Raw genomic sequence first — 19,564 nt, 5'->3', positions numbered from 1 at the left:
CTCTGCAGAGCCTGGGGGGTGAATGCCCAATTGTCTGTGTCTCACTTCCTATCAGAGCTCTGCCTCCATGGATGGCAACACACTGGGGACTGGTGGGGGGTGGGTAGCAGGAAGCCCCTTTTATGCAGGGCTGAGATTTCTGCAAATCGGTTCAAGGACTCACCAGAACCCCAAGAGGACTAGAGCAGGACCAGGAAGATGGGGACCAGTAGGGGCTGGGCGGGTGTAGCTAAGGGGCAGAAGATCCTAGGTATGTGGGTGGTCTCGTGACTGCCCTGCACTTGGTCTGGTCTGGTCTGGGAGACCTGGGACCCAGCTGGGCTGTGGGTGGGCATGAAACTCCCTTCCTGCTCCTCATTCCCCACTCAGTCCCTTGAGCGGCTCAGTGCCCCCATTCTGCCCATTCCGGATGTTATATCTGCATCTTCTCTCACCTGATTAGCTTTCTCCAGGTTGGTCATAATCAGGCCGACTTCATCTGCCCTGAGACAAGAAAGATGAGGCCCTTAGAAAGGTCTGCATGGCACCCCTCATTGGTGCACCTCAGAATAGCTATATCCCAACAGAGGGTCTCCCGGGGATAGAGGCAAAGCTGCAGGGAAGGGGGGCAACGCTGCTCCTGCCTTTCTGGGGTGCCTGGTCACCTCCCCTCTGCCCCCAGCTGGCCTCGCTGGCCTTGAGCTGATCTGCTTGCTTGTCTTTGCCCTGCTCAGACTGCCAGTACCAAGAGGGTCTCCTGCGCTGCACAGGGGAATGTGTGGAGACATAAAGCCTGAGCATGCTTCCCTACATGCAAGGCCTCCTCTCAGCCATCTCTTCCCACTGCCCAGCATGCCCTCTCCAGCATGCTTCTTGGGCCAACTCTTCATGTCAGGTCCCAGTCTGCAGGACACTCCTCTGGGAGGTCCCGACCTCAGCTGGGCATTCACTTACTTGCTTGCTGCCTCCTCGTCGTATTTCCGCCGAAGTTCCAGCAACTCTGTCTGAGTGGCCTTTAGCGCTAGGAAACAGCACAAAGTCAGACTGAGTCCCCCTGCCAGGTGCTGAGACCCATCTTTCAGGGGGGCTGGAGGCAGAAGGAGGCTTGGGCAGTGATGGAGACTTTGCTCTCGGTTAGGTCAGGCAGCAGAATTTCCTGCCTGACCCAGGCTCCGTGGGGTAGCAGAATTCTGTTAGTCAAACACACTCAGGCCACCCCGGTGACAATCCTGTGAGCTGACATCCCTATTACCTGAGCCTACTACTCTAGGAAATAAAAGAGTGCGGGCATTACTACAGACAAAGCTGGTTCTCAGGCCCTCCACATTCCATCTACTTCCTAACAGGCAAGTGGTTTTGGGCCCTCAAATCTCTCTTCCATGTGGGGCTGTTGATACAAGCAGCCCACCCCCAAAACTCCTTCTGTCCATTCTGCTCCTTGGGCACTATCCCATCCTCACCCCCTCAGCATCGTTGGTCTGACATTTTTGTTGTTGTTGTTTTTTGGGTCACACCCTGCTGCGCTCAGGGGTTACTCCTGGCTCTACGTTCAGAAATTGCTCCTGGCAGGCTCTGGGGACCATATGGGATGCTGGGATTCGAACCACCATCCTTCTGCATGCAAGGCAAACACCCTACCTTCATGCTATCTCTCCGGCCTCTGGCCTGGCATTTACCTGAATGTAGGACCTTGATTTTCTCCTCGGCCTCCCCCAGTCTGGCTGCCAAAGTGATCTGTACTTCCTGAAGGCCCCTGTGGAGAGACTGAGTCGGCTCACGCTTGGGGGACCTAGGCCCCAGCTCCGCACCCGAAGCCCCATCTCTGTGTGGCCATTGCCCATGATGGCCAGCACCTGGCTGCCCTCCTGTGTGTGGAGGTCACACTATGGCTGGCAGTACTTTTGGGGGTTACAGGAACACTCATCATCTTAGCTCTCTGGGCCTCAGCCTCCCCACCTGAAAATAGGTTTCTGACAGAATCGTGCTGGGGGCAGTTCCCGGCACCAAGTTCCTTCGCTGTCATTTCTCACGATAACTATCCTAGGGGACATTTGTCCCTTCTGTGACAAGAGCCTGGGGTGCTCACACAGTCTACTCGAACGTAATGAGAGGGTCACAAGAGCAGAGAAACAGGGCTCCTAGCTTTATGTGTGTTCGTGGTGGGAGGTGGGAGGTCTGCTATACTGGAGCATGTTTTATTCACAGCAATGTGTCCCAAGAACATTCCTGGCTGCTGCTGATAGCCCATCCACAAGTGAAATGAAAATGGGAAGAAGATGCGGGCAAATGAGGGAGAAATCGAATGAACCCCTGGAATCAAGGGGAGTTTCCTGGCCCTTGTGATGGGAGCTGCGGTGTTGCTGGGCAGGTGGACTGGGCTGGTAAGAAATAATAGGCAGTTGCTCCACAAGGCCGGGCCTCCCCAAGTCACCTGAGGAAGAAATTCTGTCTCAGAACTGCAGTGCTTCTGTGGCCATTGGGCCGATATAGCCCACTTACTGTCTCATAGCCTGTATGACCAAATCCTTGAGATCTAGCTGTTTGTGAGCATTTAAAAACATATTTCTGCTTTAGTTTCATTGAACAACAGAATACCCCATCACTATTCCTATTTTCCATATGGGGAAACTAAAGCACAGGGGTGGGGTGATCTTCCCAGGGTTGCCCAGTGGGCTGTAGAACCAGGGTCCAAGGCTCTTGTTCCTGACCTGGATGGACTGCCAGGAGCCCCTGAGCCCACTACCCTCTTACACTCACTTTTGTTTCTCCACCTCATTTCTTTGCAGCAAAGTTTCTGTCAGGAGGGCTTTGCTGGGAATTCCGGCGAGGCGGCTGCCCTCGGTCAGCGTGACTCCCGCGGGAGATGTCCCCTCTCTCTGCTCTGCAGGGAAGAAGACAGAGCTGACCTTAGTGCTGGAGGACAAGCTGGGGCCTGCTAGGCTGTGGCTGTAACAAGCAAGTCCAGTTCTACTGTTGCAATACTGCCCTTGATGGGGTTGACTGATGGAGGGATGGAGGATGAGGCCTTTCTCCTCCAGCTCGGACCACACATCTGTTACCCTGTTCAGCCGGAACATACACTCTACCACAGCAGTCCTCTAAGCCTACCATTGGCTTGGCCTTTTTTTGGGGTGGGGAGAAGATTCAGTCATTTTCTTTTTTTTTTTAATATAATTTTTATTTTGATCATAGTGGTTTACATGTTGTTGACAATAATATTTTAGTTATATATTTACATAACATCTGGGGGGATTCCCATCACCAAATTTTCCTCCCTACACCTCTGTTTTTGTCCTATCCCCCGTATCCTCTTCCCTCACTCCCAGGGCTGCTAGAATATGTGGTCCCCTATGTACCTATTCTACTACATAGTAGTCTTGCATCTGATTGGTCTAGGTGCCTCCCTAATTTCCCCCTCTAACTGGGAGGCAGGCCTCGCTAGTTAAATTTGCGTAGTTTGGTTTGAAGAAGAGAAAAGTGGTAAACTGGGGTAAAAGTCCAATACTCCGAGATTCAGTCATTTTCTGCCAGCAATGAGTGGGGACCACATAACACCAGGAACTGAATATGGCTTGCCCCCATGTCCTATTTTACTATGGCAATAGGACGTCTTAAAGAGTATGATTTTTGATGCTTGCTCTGTCACCATCACTGTGCAGACACCCTGTGCTGGCAATGCTGATCTTTGTGTGAGTGATGTCTGCACAGACCACGGCACCCTCAGCCCAGGGGTGTCCTCTGCACTGGCTGCCTCCACTCATATCTTCTAAGAGCTTCCTGTCCTGTTCATAGCAAGGATTGGAACTTTCTTCCTCCTTGGGGTGGACCATGCTTTCCCTCCTTGGCAGCCATAGTTTGTTTCCAATCATGTGCCCACACCCACCATGGGCTTTTGTGGACATTGTGGCCATGGATGCTCATGATCTGGGGTGAGTTCCATCTTACTTTCAGCTCTTTGAGCTTTACCTAGGAGCAGCTGTATGGTGGACCTCCAATTTAAGTCATGGAGAAATGCCCATTTCTTTGGCCTCTGAGTTTTGGATCCCTCGGTGTGATGGGGGTGAAGGTCACTCTAGGGGAGGGGTCTTCAAATTATGTGCTGTGGGCCACATGTGGCCTGTTGAGGACATTTATCCAGCCTACCAAGTGTTTTTGCTGCTACTGCCTGTTCTGCTTAGCAGCTGACTTGTCCCGGGCCCACAGTGTGCATATGTGCGCCATACTGTCTGACCCTCTCTGTCTTCCGACTCCTTCTCTCAGTCTTGGGCAGGGGTCCGCAAACTACAGCCTGCCAAAAACTGGCCCATAGTTCCATTGAAATACTGGTAAGTTTGTTGATTTAACTTGACTTGCTCTTCATTTTAAATGTTATATTTGTTCCCATTTTGTTTTTTTACTTCAAAATAAGATGTGTTCAATGTGCATATGAATTTATTCATGTTTTTTTTAAACTTTAGTCTGGCCTATCCAACAGTCTGGGGGGCCCCCTGTTTAAAAATTTGAGGACCCTTGCTCTGGGGATAACCCCACATGGGGGTAACCCACACATGACTAAGGGCGGAGTTACTAGGTCTCTCACAATATCCCACCCCACAGATTCAGGATGCCTGAGAGAAAGTGGCTTGCTGTGGGCAGGTGGATCTGATCTACCCTAATCCAAACCATCAGCCACTGCCTGGGGGTGGGGGGTATACATAGTGGGCTGCCACAGTCCCTTAGTTCATACCTTTGGGGCCAAGGAGCTCGGGGTGTCTTTTCCACACAGCGTGGAGGTCCCGCCGGGGCTGCCCACTGTGGTCAAGGCTGGGGGTCTGCAGTCTGTCGTCAAGGTTACGAGCTGCCTCAAACACAGGTACAGGATCTGCATGGAGAGAGCATGGCTGCTGCCCTTTAAATGCACCCTTCCATCCCAGAGCCTTGGTAGAGGCACATCATATGCCTTTTAGCTGGTCAGTGATTCCTCACTTTTCACATGGCAACAGAAATGCCACTTCTTCCAAGATGCCTTCCCTGACCAGCCAATTCTTAGATAGCTCTTGAAGCTGCCTGCCCTTTCTTTCCTGAACTCTCTGTAATTACAATTGATTTATAAGTTTCCTAAGGAATTCTCAGGAGGACAAGGCACGCAGGGGGATGGCAGGGATGGCATCTGAGTCTGCTCCACTGGACCCCTGCTACGTAACATGAAGCCCGACACAGTCTGACCCAAGAACTGCCAGCTGAAGTAGCAGGAAGGGGTTGGCTCCCCGGAGCTTTCAGGTCTGGCTGGAACAAGGTGGCCTTGGCCTTGGGTCCCTATCATGTTGCCTGTGTCCTGGTGGTAGGAGGCTTTGGACGCTGGGTGGTTGTGCACGGCAGGCAGGTGTGGGGAAGGCTGGGCATCTTTCCTCTGTCAGCACCCCCACACCCCGTCATTAGGCAGGGCCCGCTCAGCGGGGTCCGCCATTATGTCTTCCCGGGCTGATGTAATTATACATTGACATAATTAACCCAGCAAGAGCATTAGGCAGGCCAGCTAAAAATTCATCTATAATTATTTGTTGTGTGCATGCTAATGAGTCCATCTGCACTGCCTTTGTACAACACGGACAAATTAATTTACAAGTCTAGATTTTTTAATAAGTTCAAGGAAACGCTTCCTATTGTGTCCTGGTTTTGGGGAGGAAGGAAGAAAAAAGAGCGACAAGCTCTCATTGGGGTTGGGAAAGTCGGATCAACAGGGGAGGGGACTTGGCTGGAGAAGGGCCCTGGAAAGAGCCCCCCAAGGGAGGTGGGAGAGGCACTGGCCTGGAACCCACTAATCCTGGGAGCAGGCCCTGGGGAGGCTAGGAGCCCCTGGGGTGGTGCTAGGACAACTCTCAGTGTGGGGTCAGGGCACTGCAAGTCCAGGGAGGGAGAATCTGGTGGGTTGAGTTGGCACCACTTCAAGTCCCACTGGAGCCTCAGTTTACCCCCTAAGTGGGAAAAAGGCCACTTTCCTACTTCCTCAGGGGGAAGCTTCCATGGTGTGGAGGGAGGTTTTTGTCTGGAGTTCAATGGGCCTAAGAACCAGTGGGCCAGGGGCTGCCCTTTGACCCCGCAGTTTGAAGCAGGGCCTGGGGGACCTAGGAGACTCAAAGTCAGGTTGATTGCAGAGGAGACGACGCCCGATGGCCAGCACATGCTCACTGCTTGGAACCTGTCAGCATGAGGAGGGACCGTGTGTCCCCATTTTACAGATGGGGAAACTGAGGCCTGGGGAGGTGACAAAAACCCACTGCCCCTCCCACTTCCACCCAAGACGCCATTTCTTCTGCGGTCTAAGTATGGTCAGCCTGGCCCCTTCTCAGCGGGCCACGAAGTCACTTGAGGTAAAGTGGCCAAACAGAGGTAGCTGCCTCCCAGTCACGTGAGGCAGAGCGGCCAATCAGATGCAGCCGCCTCCCAGTCACGTGAGGCAGGCTATCTAATCAGACCCCTGCCGCTCTTGGATACTAAGTAGAGCGACCAATCAGATGTAGCTGCCTCCCAGTCACGTGAGGCAGAGCAGCCAATCAGATGCAGCCGCTTCCAGAGGCACCCAACTCCTAGTCACGTGAGCCGAACATCCAATCAGACCCCCCCACTCTCAGGGTCACAAATTAGAGCGGCCAATCAGATGTAGCTGCCTCTCAGGTAGGCAACCAATCAGATGTAGCCGCTTCTCAGTCACGTGAGGCAGAGCAGCCAATCAGATGCCGTCTCCTCCCAATCAGACACAGCCATCTCCCAACCATGTGAGCAGAACATCTAATCAGATCCCGCTGCTTTCAGGGGCACGAGGTAGAGTGGCCAATTAGATGTAGCTGCTGCTCAGTCACGAGGTAGGCAACCAATCAGCTGTAGCTTTCCAGTCACGTGAGGCAGAGCATCCAATCAGATGCCGTTGCCTCCAATTAGCCACAGCCGCCTCCCAGTCACGTGAGCAGAATATCTAATCGACCCTGAAGCTTTCAGGGGCATGAAGTAGAGCGGCCAATTAGATTAGCTGCCGCCCAGTCACGTGAGGTCAGCGACCAATCACATATGGCGCCTCCCAGTCACGTGAGGCAGACAGCGAGCCAATCAGATGCAGGGCCTAAGGGAGTTTATCATCAGGTCCTTGACCAGAGTCTGAGTGTTGTGTTCTTGCCTTCCTGCCCGCTTGCTGTGTGGTCCTGGTCAAATGGCCAGCCCGCTATAGTCTCCCAAGTTCCAAGTGTATGGACAGTGGATGCAGAGGAGGAGCTGGGGCAAATGCATTTGACATGCATGCTTTCGGGCGCTGGGCCACACTGTTCCTCCTGGCCACACTGCACATGAAGGGGAGGACTAAACAGCAGAACTTGACACAGTCAAGGTGTGACATGTCACCCTGGACTCCTGAGAATTCTCAAGAGGCCACACGAGGACACAGCACAGCAGTCACTTGGCAAACCAAGGAAGAATCGGAGCAGAACTAACAACTGCTGCCCTGCAGCCAAGACCTCAAAGCCATGAGCTATGTCTCCCCCCCCCCCCCACAGCTGAAATTGGGGTTCTGGAGCAATCTGAGTTGATTGGACATCCTTTGTAGGGGTCTGGTCTGTCTGTCTAGTTGCAGTTTCCCAGCCAAATGACTCCCTTGCAAACTTCTTCCTTCCTCACTGCTCCCCTAACACCCCCTAACACCTCCTGTAACACACCATGGAAGCTTGCCTCTGGGGAAGTAGGAAAGTGGCCTTTTTCCCACTTGGGGGTAAACTGAGGCTCCAGTGGGACTTGAGGTGGTGCCACCAGATTCTCTCTCCCTGGACTTGCCCTGACCCTTCATTGAGAGTTGTCCTAGTGCCAGCCACCTCCCCAGGGGCTGCTCCCAGGATCAGTGGGTGCCAGGCCAGTGCCTCTCCCACTCACGGGGGAACTGGGTGTCAGACTGAAGCTCTCCTGCCTCTCTGTATGCGTGGCCCTCACACAACTCTTGGACATCATCTGTCATACTTTTTTTTTTTTTGGTTTTTGGGCCACACCCAGCGATGTTCAGGGGTTACTCCTGGCTGTCTGCTCAGAAATAGCTCCTGGCAGGCACGGGGACCATATGGGACACCGGGATTCGAACCAACCACCTTTGGTCCTGGATCGGCTGCTTGCAAGGCAAACACCGCTGTGCTATCTTTCCGGGCCCCATCTGTCACTCTTAGAGGGACCACAACTGCTCTTTAGTCTGCTGTTCTTTAGAACAGGGACAGTCCCAGACTAGGGGAGCTGCTACAGAAAGGGATTCTGGGATGGAAATACCTGACGGGGAGCTGGCTTCTTTCATGGCCACATGGGTGAAGGAGACATTCAATGAGGCATGTCTCAGGGGACATGCACTGGGCATTCATCTGGCATAGGGGAGGTCTCAATCACCCAAGTGGCATTATACACTGGGCTGGAGAGGGCTCCTAGTGGCCTGGAGCATTAGGTCAGACTCAGGATGGGGAGCAAGAATACTCCCCAAGTTTGTTTTGCATAGGGAACTTTGTAGTTCACTGATTCAAAAGCAGGACCTGCCCCGCCTGCACCCCTAAAGGTGACTATCTCAACCTTTGTTTGCAAATGTGCGTCCATTTATTGGGGGATGGAGGCTTCTCCCATCTCAGTGCTCTGCTCAGGGATTGCTTCTGGCAGTGCTGGGGCCCATGTGGTGGCAGGATTGAACCCAGCCCTCCCACATGCAAAGCCTGTGCTCTGCTCCCCCTGGTTTGGTGACTCAACATTTTAATAAATATATTTTAAAAGCATATTTAGTCTCATTCTTATACATGTTACCTGGCAGAAAGGTATCACTTGTGTATGAGGCATAAAAGTTTCCTGCTGGAGGGCTGGAGCGGTAGCACGCAGAACATTTGTCTTGCAAGGGTTGACTTGAGTTTGATCTCCAGCATTTCATATGGTCACTGAGCACTGCCAGAAATAAGCCCTGAGCACTGGTGGGTGTGGACCCCAAACAAAAAACAAACAAAAATGTGTCCTCCTGGACTGGAGCTCCAGGCCTGCCACCTATGCCAGGTGAACTGTTGGGTTACTGGTTCTACCCTAATCAATATTCATACTTCAGGGTGTGATCTGGTGATGGGATTACTGGATCCCTCCCTACTTGGTGTTCTTCTTTAGCCTACAGTGTGGCCTGGTTCTTGCTAATAAAAGCCTGGGTTTCAGGAAGGCTTGAGTGTTGGAATTACTAAATCCATTCTTGCCCCCTTTCACTTCGTGGATTATTTCCTGCACTGACTACTGCTTCCAGACACACATCTCTCTAGGTCCTAGTGTTGGAGCCCAGGGCACCACTTATAGTGACCCACAAGGGGGAAATGCCAGGGCATTTCCACACAGCCATGTGCCCTCACTCCCTGGGTCCAGAAAATAGCGAATTTTCTGTCCTTGGTGGGACTTGATTGCTGTAGAGCTTAGGACCTCCCTGGCACCTTCTGGCCATTATGAATGGCCCAGATAATTGTAGGGCTCTTCTGTCTCAGCTGGTGACACATGACAGTGTGCAGGGGCCTAGTGGACTAGAGAACAGGGGTCCACCCAGTTCAGGTCTGACCTCCAGCCCAGGATGGTTCCCAAGCAAGTCTGGATATGTGTTGATGTATTTAAGGGAATTAGCCAATGTATTTTTTGTTCGTTTGTTTGGGCCACACCTAGTGACACTCAGGGGTTATTCCTGGCTCTGCACTCAGAAATTGCTCCTGGCTTGGGGGACCATATAGGACAACGGGGATTGAACCACGGTTCGTCCTAGGTCAGCGATGGATAAGGCAAACACCTTACTGCTGCACCATTGCTCCTGTCCCTAGCCAATGTATTTTTTTTGTTTTTGTTTTTAGGGTCACATCTGGCGATGCTCAGGGGTTACTCCTGGCTCTGTGCTCAGAAATCACTCCTGGCAGGCATGGGGGACCATATGGGATGCCGGGAATCGAACCAAGGTCTGTCCTGGGTTAGCCATGTGCAAGGCAAACGCCCTACTGCTGTGCTATCACTCCAGCCCTGGTCAATGTTTTTTTTTTTTTGGTGGGGGGGAGGGGTCACACCTGGCAGCACTCAGGGGTTACTCCTGGCTCCATGCTCAGAAATCACTCCTGGCAGGCCCAGGGGACCATATGGGATGCTGGAATTCTAACCACCGACCTTCTGCATGAAAGGCAAACGCCTTACCTCCATGCTATTTCTCTAGCCCCTACCCAATGTATTTTTAAGGGGTGATGACACGGCCCTGTAATGGAAGTTGGATAGAGACATGACCCCCTGAAACTGACAACTTCTTCCAAAGTTTAAAAAGGAGAGTCTAGCAGTTATTGGGGGAAGGGCTTAGGGTAGAGACCAGAGGAGGAGATAAAACATCGACAAGATGCTGCCTGCTTAATCTCTCTCTCCTGTTTCTTCTCTTTCTCTTTCGCTCTCTCCCCGATACTCAGGAGGTGCTCCGGGTGCCTACAGATTTGCTCCAGAAGCCAAAAACAAAACAACAAACAGGAAAACATATCCAAAAAACTCCAGACAAACAGACCCTTACAATCAATCAAAAGGCCCTGGTCTTACATTCTACCTGCATGAAGAAGCAGGTAGAAATAGGATCCCAGTGAATGTTTGGGATCAGGAAATCCTGAAGCTACATGGCATGTGTGGGAACCAGTCCTGTTGTCCCGCTCACACACCTGCTATTTGCACAAGCTGCTAAATGAAACGACAAATTCAATTTGGTCCCCATGAATTGAGGCCCTAGAGAAAACTGTGGATGGACTTTGAAATTTTTTGTTTGTTTGTTTTGTTTTTGGGTCATATCCGGTGGGGCTCAGGGGTTACTCCTGGCTCTGCGCTCAGAAATCGCTCCTGGCAGGCTCGGAGGACCATATGGGATGCCGGGATTTGAACCACTGGCCATCCTGGACCAGCTGCGTGCAAGGCAAATGCCCTACCACTGAGCTATCACTCTGGCTCTGGACTTTTTTTTTTAATTATCTTTATTTAAACACCGTGATTACAAATGTAATTGTAGTTGTATGATTAGAGTCATGTAAAGAACAGGCTCTGGACTTTGAACATTTTCAATGCTGCCAGGCCTTCCTTCCACAAGCCCACCCCCCAATTCCATGCTCCACTACTAGCTGATGCTGGTGGCACTTGTTTTTTTTTTTTTTTTAAATGACTACAGGGAGCCGGAGAGGGAACTGGGTGTCCCAGAAAAGCTGTCTCATTCCTCCCACTGTGTCCATCTGAAGGAAAGTGGCATTTGGAGCTTTTTTTAGGAGAGCCGGAATGGCTGTCCGAGAGGCTGTTTAGAGCACATATATGCAGACGCAGGCGTGCGCCCTCCAAAATACCCCGTAGACAGAAGCCTGCGCCCATCTGGGCTCCGGCTGTGGGCGCAGAGTGGGTGGGCAGCTGGGTTCTGGGGTGGCAGCGAGATCCACTCTGGCCCTGTAGTCGGAACAGAACATGGGGTGAGCAGATGGGTGAGCACCCTGCGTGTGAGGCCTTGGTGCACCCTCCTCTTTGCTGCCTACTCCAGGGGGCTCTAGGCTTGGCACAGAGGGGACCGCTGAGGGGAGCCCCCCTTGCTGCATTGGGGGGTGGTGGTGAGAACATAAAGAGCAGCAGAAATGATGGCAGGAACAATGGCAGCCACTTCTAAGTGCACCTCAAGGAAGCTGCCTGCTCGCCCGACTCACTCGTGCTATTCGTGTGTGTGTGTGTGTGTGTGTGTGAATGAGGTGTGTGCATGTTTGAGTGTTATGTGAATGTGTGACTGTGTCTTTTACATGCACGTACACACAGCCCTTTCTCACAGGGGACACAGAGGCTTGGATAGGTGAGCAAGTGATCACAGGGACCCTGCTGGAGCAGCAGAGACAGTCCCTCACACAGAACACCCTGGGGACGGGTGGCATCTGCTCTGCTCCAGTCTAGGGTAACTGCAGGCCTTTGCACTCAGCCAGGTGGAGACCCATGCAGGGTGGAGCCTGGGCCTGAAAATCATGAGGTGGGATGGGGGACTGACCTCTCTCCAGGAGGGTCATGCTTCAGCCTGGCATCCTGCCCGCTGCTACATGTCCCCAGTGTCCCCAAATAGAAGCACCAGGTTCAGGAGCAGGCTCTTGGCCAGTCCCCTAGCAGCGCCCCTCCTGGTAGTCACAAAGACCCAGGACCGATGTGCAGTTTTAGAACTCAGTCTTCAATGGTTTTTTCCAAACCTTTACATTTTATTAAAAAAGGAACATCTTGGGGCCGGAGAGATAGCATGGAGGTAAGGCATTTATTTGCTTTTCATGCAGAAGGATGGTGGTTCAAATTCCGGCATCCCATATGGTCCCCCAAGCCTGCCAGGAGTGATTTCTGAGCACAGAGCCAGAAGTAACCCCTGAGTGCCTCTGGGTGTGACCCTCAAAATAACAAAACAAAACAAAAGGAACGCCTTTTTAGCATTCTCGGAGTGGTGGCAGGGGACCTTGGCTGGATGTTGGCATCTGAGGGGAAACTCTGGGAATCAGGGACTAGTCACCTGCTCGGCACACAGAATGTACCCCAGAAATGGCTTCCCAAGTAGGGTAGTTGAGCCCCTGACATCCTACGCAGAGGCCACTGGCACTGAGTTCTGGCCTCATCCTTTGCCCACATCCTCACGCCTCCTTACAAACCTTCTGCCAACCTGTAGCAACCAGACATGCCCAACTCCTGTTCCTGAGACACAGAGGGGAGGGCACACGCTTCTACATGTATGTGATTCAGAACAGCCTTCCCAACAGTCTTTCTGGCTCCAAATGTGAGGGGTTCTTCTGACAGGAAACGGAGATGGTGGGCAGCAGCCTTCTTAAGTTCCCTATGGGCTTCAGGAAAATGGGCCCATCAACCCCTAATCCCTTTTTGTTGGGCCACATACATGGAAATGCTCAGAACTTACTTCTGGTTCTACTCTCAGGGATCACTCCTGGTGGTGCTTGGGGGGGGGGCATATTGGATGCCAGCGCTTGAACCTGGGCTGTTTGCGTGCCAGGTGAGTGCCCTACCCACTGTGCTATCTCTTTGCCCCCCCCCCCCCGAGCCTTCATATAGGGCATTGCCAGTTCCCACTGTGACTTGGCTCCTGGAAGGGAAGAGGGTGCATCCAGGGGAAAGAGGGGGTTCTCCTCATCTTCCATGTATGGAAGCCACTTATCCACTAGATGGCGATAGAACTAGTTATTTGGCACAAAAAACAAAGTAGATTTATACTCTGCCTCCTGGCACACTTCAGATGGTCTAACAACAGCAAACTGGAAAACCTGAAGACCAAGAAAGTATTTAACAACCTATAACCTGGATATAAAAAGTATTTTTTTTTTTTTTGGTTTTTGGGCCACACCCGTTTGACGCTCAGGGGTTACTCCTGGCTATGTGCTCAGAAATCGCCCCTGGCTTGGGTGGACCATATGGGACGCCGGGGGATCGAACCGAGGTCCTTCCTTGGCTAGCGCTTGCAAGGCAGACACCTTACCTCCAGCGCCACCCTCCCGGCCCCTAAAAAGTATTTTTTAAATAACAAAATCCATAGCGAAGATTTGACAAGATCCCTTACTTAAGAAAATATTTGAGGGACCAGAGCAATAGCACAGTGGTAGGGCACTTGCCTTGCACACAGCTGACCTGGGACAGACCTGGGTTGGATTCCCGGGATCCCATATGGTCCCCTGAGCCTTCCAAAAGTGATTTCTGAGTACAGAGCCAGGAGTAACCCCTGAGCACCACCGAGTGTGGCCCAAAAACAAACCAAAAAAAAAAATTTGAACACTTGCCATATACCACATCTTAGACATAGGCAAAGCTGAGAAGCAAAATACAAACTCTGGGAATCAAGAGACAGAAACAGCTGTACGTTGCTTGTCTTGCTTGCAGCTGACCCTGGTTCTGGCCTCAGCGTGACATAAGGTCCTCGGAGCTCCACCAACAGTTAACTTTGAGCACTGAGCCAGGAGTAAGTCCTGAGCAACTTCATATTTTGCAACACCTCTCCCTCCCAAGAAAAAAGGGTAAAGTCTGGGAGAAAAGACAAACCATGTAGCTGGACAAAGATTAATATTCCTAATATACAAAGACCATCTAACAATCAATTAAAAAAATGATCTGACTCATGAAAAAGCAGGCTAAGGTTATATGCACTGGTGATTTCTAAAAGAATACATATAAATGGATATAGCATAAAAAAAGTGATCAGCAAAGACAGGAGCAAACAAAAAACAGAAGACTTAAAAACAACAACAACAACAAAAATATACCAATGAGGAGACAAACATCCTTTTATTCCTAGATGACAATCTTGGTTTATAATTCTAATTGCCCACAACCTTTGTCCTTCCCAGCTCCTTCTCCTCAGTCTTGAGCTCCAGCACTCACCGTAGGGCCGAGAGCACATCTGGGTACGTCATAGCTCAGCTACACCCAAGACGGTCCCACTCACAGGCCATAGTCATGAAGATGGGAGAGGGCACGGGGAGGATGGATGGAAATGCTCGTGGGGAGAGGAAGGGGTGTAGAGTGAGGGTGTCTCACTGCTTCCAGGAATCACTCTGAGGACCCCTAATACGGTGGTGTTTTCCTGCAGCCAATGTGCCCAGATGTGGAATCAGTAACCAGGATGGAAATGTTGCTAAGCATTTCTCCAGGCTAGGCTCTCCCTTTCCCTGAATCATTCACCTATGTCCCCCCTGGAAACTAGCAGAACCTGAGACATCAACAGCCAGTGCTGGGGGCTCTGTGGTGGACCCCTGTCCCTCCAGCTCTGTCAGCTCTGCCTCTGGTGGGGGCACTTGCTGACAGTATCCAGGGTAGCAAATCCTCAGTCCAGCACTTGCTAAGTCAGTTCTGACGGTAGTGGAACCATCAGAGAGGTGCAGCCAGTTGACCAAGGTCACACAGCTCAGAAACCAACATGCCTGAGGCCAAGCTGGGGTCCCAGGAGTGAAACCATCTGCCTAGACTGTGATGCACCAAAGGACGGCAGAAATAAGATGGGGATAGCCCCTCACCTCTCTCCTCTGCTTACCCTCTCACTGGCCCCGTGGCCCCACCCCTGAGCCCCACTTTGAGCTAATCACTCAGTTACCAAAACCAGCTTTCGGCAGCTCACTCGGGTCCAACTAGAGCCTCTTTGAGAGTGATAAAGAAATCAGCCATCACTGACACAAAAGTCAGAAAGGTTTAAATCAAATCATCCTCCACAACAATGACATTAATTACGCTTTTAACACGTTTTACTGCTTTTTTTCTCACTTCACGCCACATCTGTGTGAACAATATCCAAAAGATTTACGGTTTTCTTTCGTAATTACAGACATCCAGGCTGCACACTTATCAAAATACTTGCTGAGCAATCATGCCAGATAGCATTCTCTGCCAGAGATTTGTGTTGGCAGCCCTCATTCAAAACAAAAATGTTGAATCAGGACTTGGGTGGCGGGCGGGACGGGGGGGAAAAGGGGGAGCATTTCGACAAATAATTTGTCAAGAAATATAAAAACAGGAGAGTGCCTATCCTGGCAACTTTTCCAGGAGCGTTATTTATATGGAGGGAGTGGGGGGGGGGACAGCAGGCAGTGAAGCTCGGAGCCCCAGAAACACATCTGACATTTGGGTCTTGTGTCTGAGGAAGAAATTTAATGAGAACAAAAATATGTCTTCCTAATTCCCTGAAGAAATCATTAAAACATTTTGTTATTCTTAAATGTCTTGGAAATGAATTAGAGGCCCTAAAGGACCGGTCGGCTGCTCCGTCTCCACCACTCAGAGCCCCGCATCCTCCGGCTTGGTGACAGCGAGATGTGCAACTCCGGTCTCTGCTACCAGCGAGGTGTGTGGAGTCAGCACTGGGGCAGAACAAGACTTTGGGGAGGGGGGCAGCAGGACCCATTTGTTGGAAAGCTCTGTGCCCCCCCACTGGCCCTGCATCCAGAGAAGAGTTCCACCGCAGACCCCAGAAATGATGTCTCTGTTCCAAGTAGTACTTCAAAGGGCTTCCTTCCTTCCTTCCTTCCTTCCTTCCTTCCTTCCTTCCTTCCTTCCTTCCTTCCTTCCTTCCTTCCTTCCTTCCTTCCTTCCTTCCTTCCTTCCTTCCTTCCTTCCTTCCTTCCTTCCTTCCTTCCTTCCTTCCTTCCTTCCTTCCTCCCTTCCTTCCATCCTTCCTTCCTTCCATCCTTCCTTCCTTCCCTCCTTCCTTTCTTCCTCCCTTCCTCCCTCCCTCCCTCCCTCCCTCCCTCCCTCCCTCCCTCCCTCCCTCCCTCTCTCTCTCTTTCCTTCTTTCCTTCCTTCCTTCCTTCCTTCCTTCCTTCCTTCCTTCCTTCCTGCTTTCCTTCCTGCTTTCCTTCCTTCCTTCCTTCCTTCCTTCCTTCCTTCCTTCCTTCCTTCCTTCCTTCCTTCCTTCCTCCCTCCCTCCCTTCCTTCCATCCTTCCTTCCTTCCCTCCTTCCTTCCCTCCTCTATTTTTCTTCCTCCCTCCCTCCCTCCCTCCCTCCCTCCCTCCCTCCCTCCCTCCCTCCCTCTCTCTCTCTTTCCTTCTTTCCTTCCTTCCTTCCTTCCTTCCTTCCTTCCTTCCTTCCTTCCTTCCTTCCTTCCTTCCTTCCTCCCTTCCTTCCTTCCTTCCTCTCTCTCTTTCTCTTTCTTTCTTTCTTTCTTTCTTTCTTTCTTTCTTTCTTTCTTTCTTTCTTTCTTTCTTTCTTTCTTTCTTTCTTTCTTTCTTCTTTCTTTCTTTCTTTCTTTCTTTCTTTCTTTCTTTCTTTCTTTCTTTCTTTCATCACTCCTGGCAGTGCTCATGAGACCATATGGGTTACCTCTAATTTAACCTATATTCATCAAGCACAAGGCAAGTACCTTACCCACTATACTATCTGTCTAATCCCTCCCCTGGCTTTTTAAGGACAAGCTGCTCCTGGTTCTGCACTCAGGGATTCCTCCTGGAGATGTTTGGGGGACCATATGGGATACCAGGAATGGAAGCCAGGTAGGCTGCATACAAGGCAAGTGCCCCCCCTCCCCCCGCTGTGCTATCACTTAGCCCCAACACATTTGGGTTCTTTACCCTGAGGGGCCATTGGGAATAGGGCAAGAAATGATTTCTCACATTCTGTGTGACCAATGACATGTGTGGTTTTCCTAAGTCACATATATAATTATCATAAAATATGTAGTTGTGAAGGGGCTGGAGAGATAGCATGGAAGTAGGGCATTGCCTTGCTTTCAGATGAACGGTGGTTCAAATCCCGGCATCCCATATGGTCCCCCGAGCCTGCCAGGAGTGATTTCTGAGCGTAGAGCCAGGAGTAACCTCTGAGAGCTGCCCGGTGTGACCCCAAAACCAAAACCAAGACAAAATAAAACAAAACAAAACAAACAAAAAGAATATGTACTACTTGTGAGGGTGAAGGTCATGTAGGATGCTGGGGGAAATGATGCCAGCCTCCCTCCAGCGCCCTCTGCTGGCAGATAACTCCAGGTACATGGTCCCTGGCGAGAAGGAAGATGGAGGGGCCGTAAGAAGGGGTGTCTCAGCACATGAGGTGTAACTGCCCCAGGCTTGTCCAGCCTCATCCCAGAGTGGCCCGTACACTCGGAGAGGGTCCACCTGATGGCCGACTATTGGACATGATTTCCAGAGCCCGAGTGTTTCTTACCTGGGGCTTCAATTAATTGCTTGTACACACTCAGGAAAGCAGCCTCGGCCTCCTGGCTTCTCTTATTAAGTGCCACCACCTTCGGAAACAACAAGAGAGAGTGATGTGTGACAACCATGGCATTTGGGTCCACAAGCAAATCCCACCACTTTCCGCATGGGCACACGGATGGAGGGGGTGTGAGGATGGAGAGATGAGTCTTAAGTGTGGAGTTTGAAACTCCAGGTTCAAATCCCAGCCCCATTTTGTCTGCCCAGCTATGTGACATTGGGTAGGTCAGTGGCCCTCTCCAATTCTTTCTCCCCCATACAATTGGGAGTAAAAACAGAAGGCCTTACCCCTTAGGCCTTCTGTTGGGAGTAAATGAAGGTTTAGGGGTGTGGCACAGGCCCTGGCACCACGTGCCTGGCTATTAACAGCTATTCTGGTATTAAAGGATGAGGCTGATGTTCAACAACAACTTGGGGGCAGCCATGAGATGCATCTAGAAAATATTTGTTACACTGAAGATTAAAGAGAAAATGTTCCAGTCTTGTAAGATGTCAAGGAGCTTCAACAAACATCAAAAGGTGACAGATAGAGGACAGAGGTGCTCAATAAATGCTCCTTGCCTGAAGAGCATGTGAATGAGAGCATAACCTGGGGGTGAAAGCACATCCAGGAGCTGGTCCTTTCACTGGTGACTGAGCCCCTCTCCTTCCCTGGGTCCTCTCCTCCTGCTCTTCAGTCACAGCCAGACCAGGCTCTGTCCTCCCCCTGCATTACCGACTGCCCTGTCCCCACGTGCTTCCAGATTTGGGCTGGCTACTGTTCTTTGCCTGGTGGAGTCAGCAGTGCAGACAAAGCAAAGTGGCCTCTTCCAGATACAGATGGGCCAGGCCGGAGAGAGGGACCAGGAGATAAGGCACTTGCATCTCCATGACCTTGATTCGAATCCCCTAGGCACTGCTAGGGGTCACTCCTGAGCATGTAGCTAGGAACAGGACCAGAGAGACAGGATAGCAGGGAGGGCCCTTTGCCTTGCAATGGGGCTGACCCAGGATCTATCTGTGGCAGAGCATATGGTCCCCCGAAGCACCAATAGGATTGATTCCTGAGTGCAGAGCCAGGAGTAATCCCTGAGCACTGCCGGGTGTGGTCCAAAAACCAACCAATCAAAATTACAAAAAACAAACAAACAAAACAAAAACAGGGGCTGGAGTGATAGCACAGTCATAGGACGTTTGCCTTGTATGTGGATGACCTGGGATGAAGTTGGGTTTGATCCCTGGCATCTCATATGGCCCCCTGAGCCTACCAGGAGTGATTTCAGAGTGCAGAGCCAGGAGTAACCCCTGAATGCCACTGGGTGTGGCCACAAAACAAAACAAAATGAAAAAATAAAAACCAAAACAGAGCCAGAAGCAGCCCCAGAGCACTGTCAGATGTGACTCCTCACTCCCTGCAGAAGCGCTGCAAGTGTGAAGGACAGGATCTCTAGGTCTCTGGAAGGAAAACGTAATTTGCTATATTTCACTCATATTGTAGAACACAGCGACTTTGTGGGTTTATTAGGTCAAATAAACTTGCTTCAGGGACTGGAGGCAGGTGGAGAGTGCAAGCCTCACAAACCCAGGCCATAAGTTCAAGCCCCTGCAGGAAAAATGCCATCGACATGACATTCCTGGCTTCCTTCTAACGCTTGAAAAGCCCAGTGACAAGCAAGCCTTAAACTGCTCTTAAGACTCGTGTTGGGGCCTGGAGAGATAGCACAGTGGCGTTTGCCTTGCAAGCAGCCGATCCAGGACCTAAGGTGGTTGGTTCGAATCCCGGTGTCCCATATGGTCCCCCGTGCCTGCCAGGAGCTATTTCTGAGCAGACAGCCAGGAGTAACCCCTGAGCACCGCTGGGTGTGGCCCAAAAAACAAACACAAACAAACAAAC

General features: G+C 51.2%; 1 protein-coding gene across 2 annotated transcripts in view; it reads right to left on the bottom strand.

Moving 5' to 3' along the window:
- The window catches only part of CUX2 (cut like homeobox 2), a 191,797-nt gene that overhangs the window by 21,047 nt on the left and 151,186 nt on the right, over positions 1-19,564 (bottom strand). For both annotated transcript variants that reach the window (XM_049789315.1, XM_049789316.1), the window contains exons 4-9: positions 17,642-17,720; positions 4,706-4,840; positions 2,737-2,860; positions 1,656-1,732; positions 934-1,000; positions 435-483 (exon numbers count right to left, since the gene is read on the bottom strand). In XM_049789315.1, the coding sequence (XP_049645272.1) occupies positions 435-483; positions 934-1,000; positions 1,656-1,732; positions 2,737-2,860; positions 4,706-4,840; positions 17,642-17,720 (531 nt within the window). The remainder of the gene's footprint in view (positions 1-434; positions 484-933; positions 1,001-1,655; positions 1,733-2,736; positions 2,861-4,705; positions 4,841-17,641; positions 17,721-19,564) is intronic.

The sequence above is a fragment of the Suncus etruscus genome, chromosome 15, assembly GCF_024139225.1.
Source record: "Suncus etruscus isolate mSunEtr1 chromosome 15, mSunEtr1.pri.cur, whole genome shotgun sequence".
In the NCBI taxonomy this organism is placed as follows: Eukaryota; Metazoa; Chordata; class Mammalia; order Eulipotyphla; family Soricidae; genus Suncus; species Suncus etruscus.
This window is presented reverse-complemented; position numbering and strand designations above follow the sequence as displayed.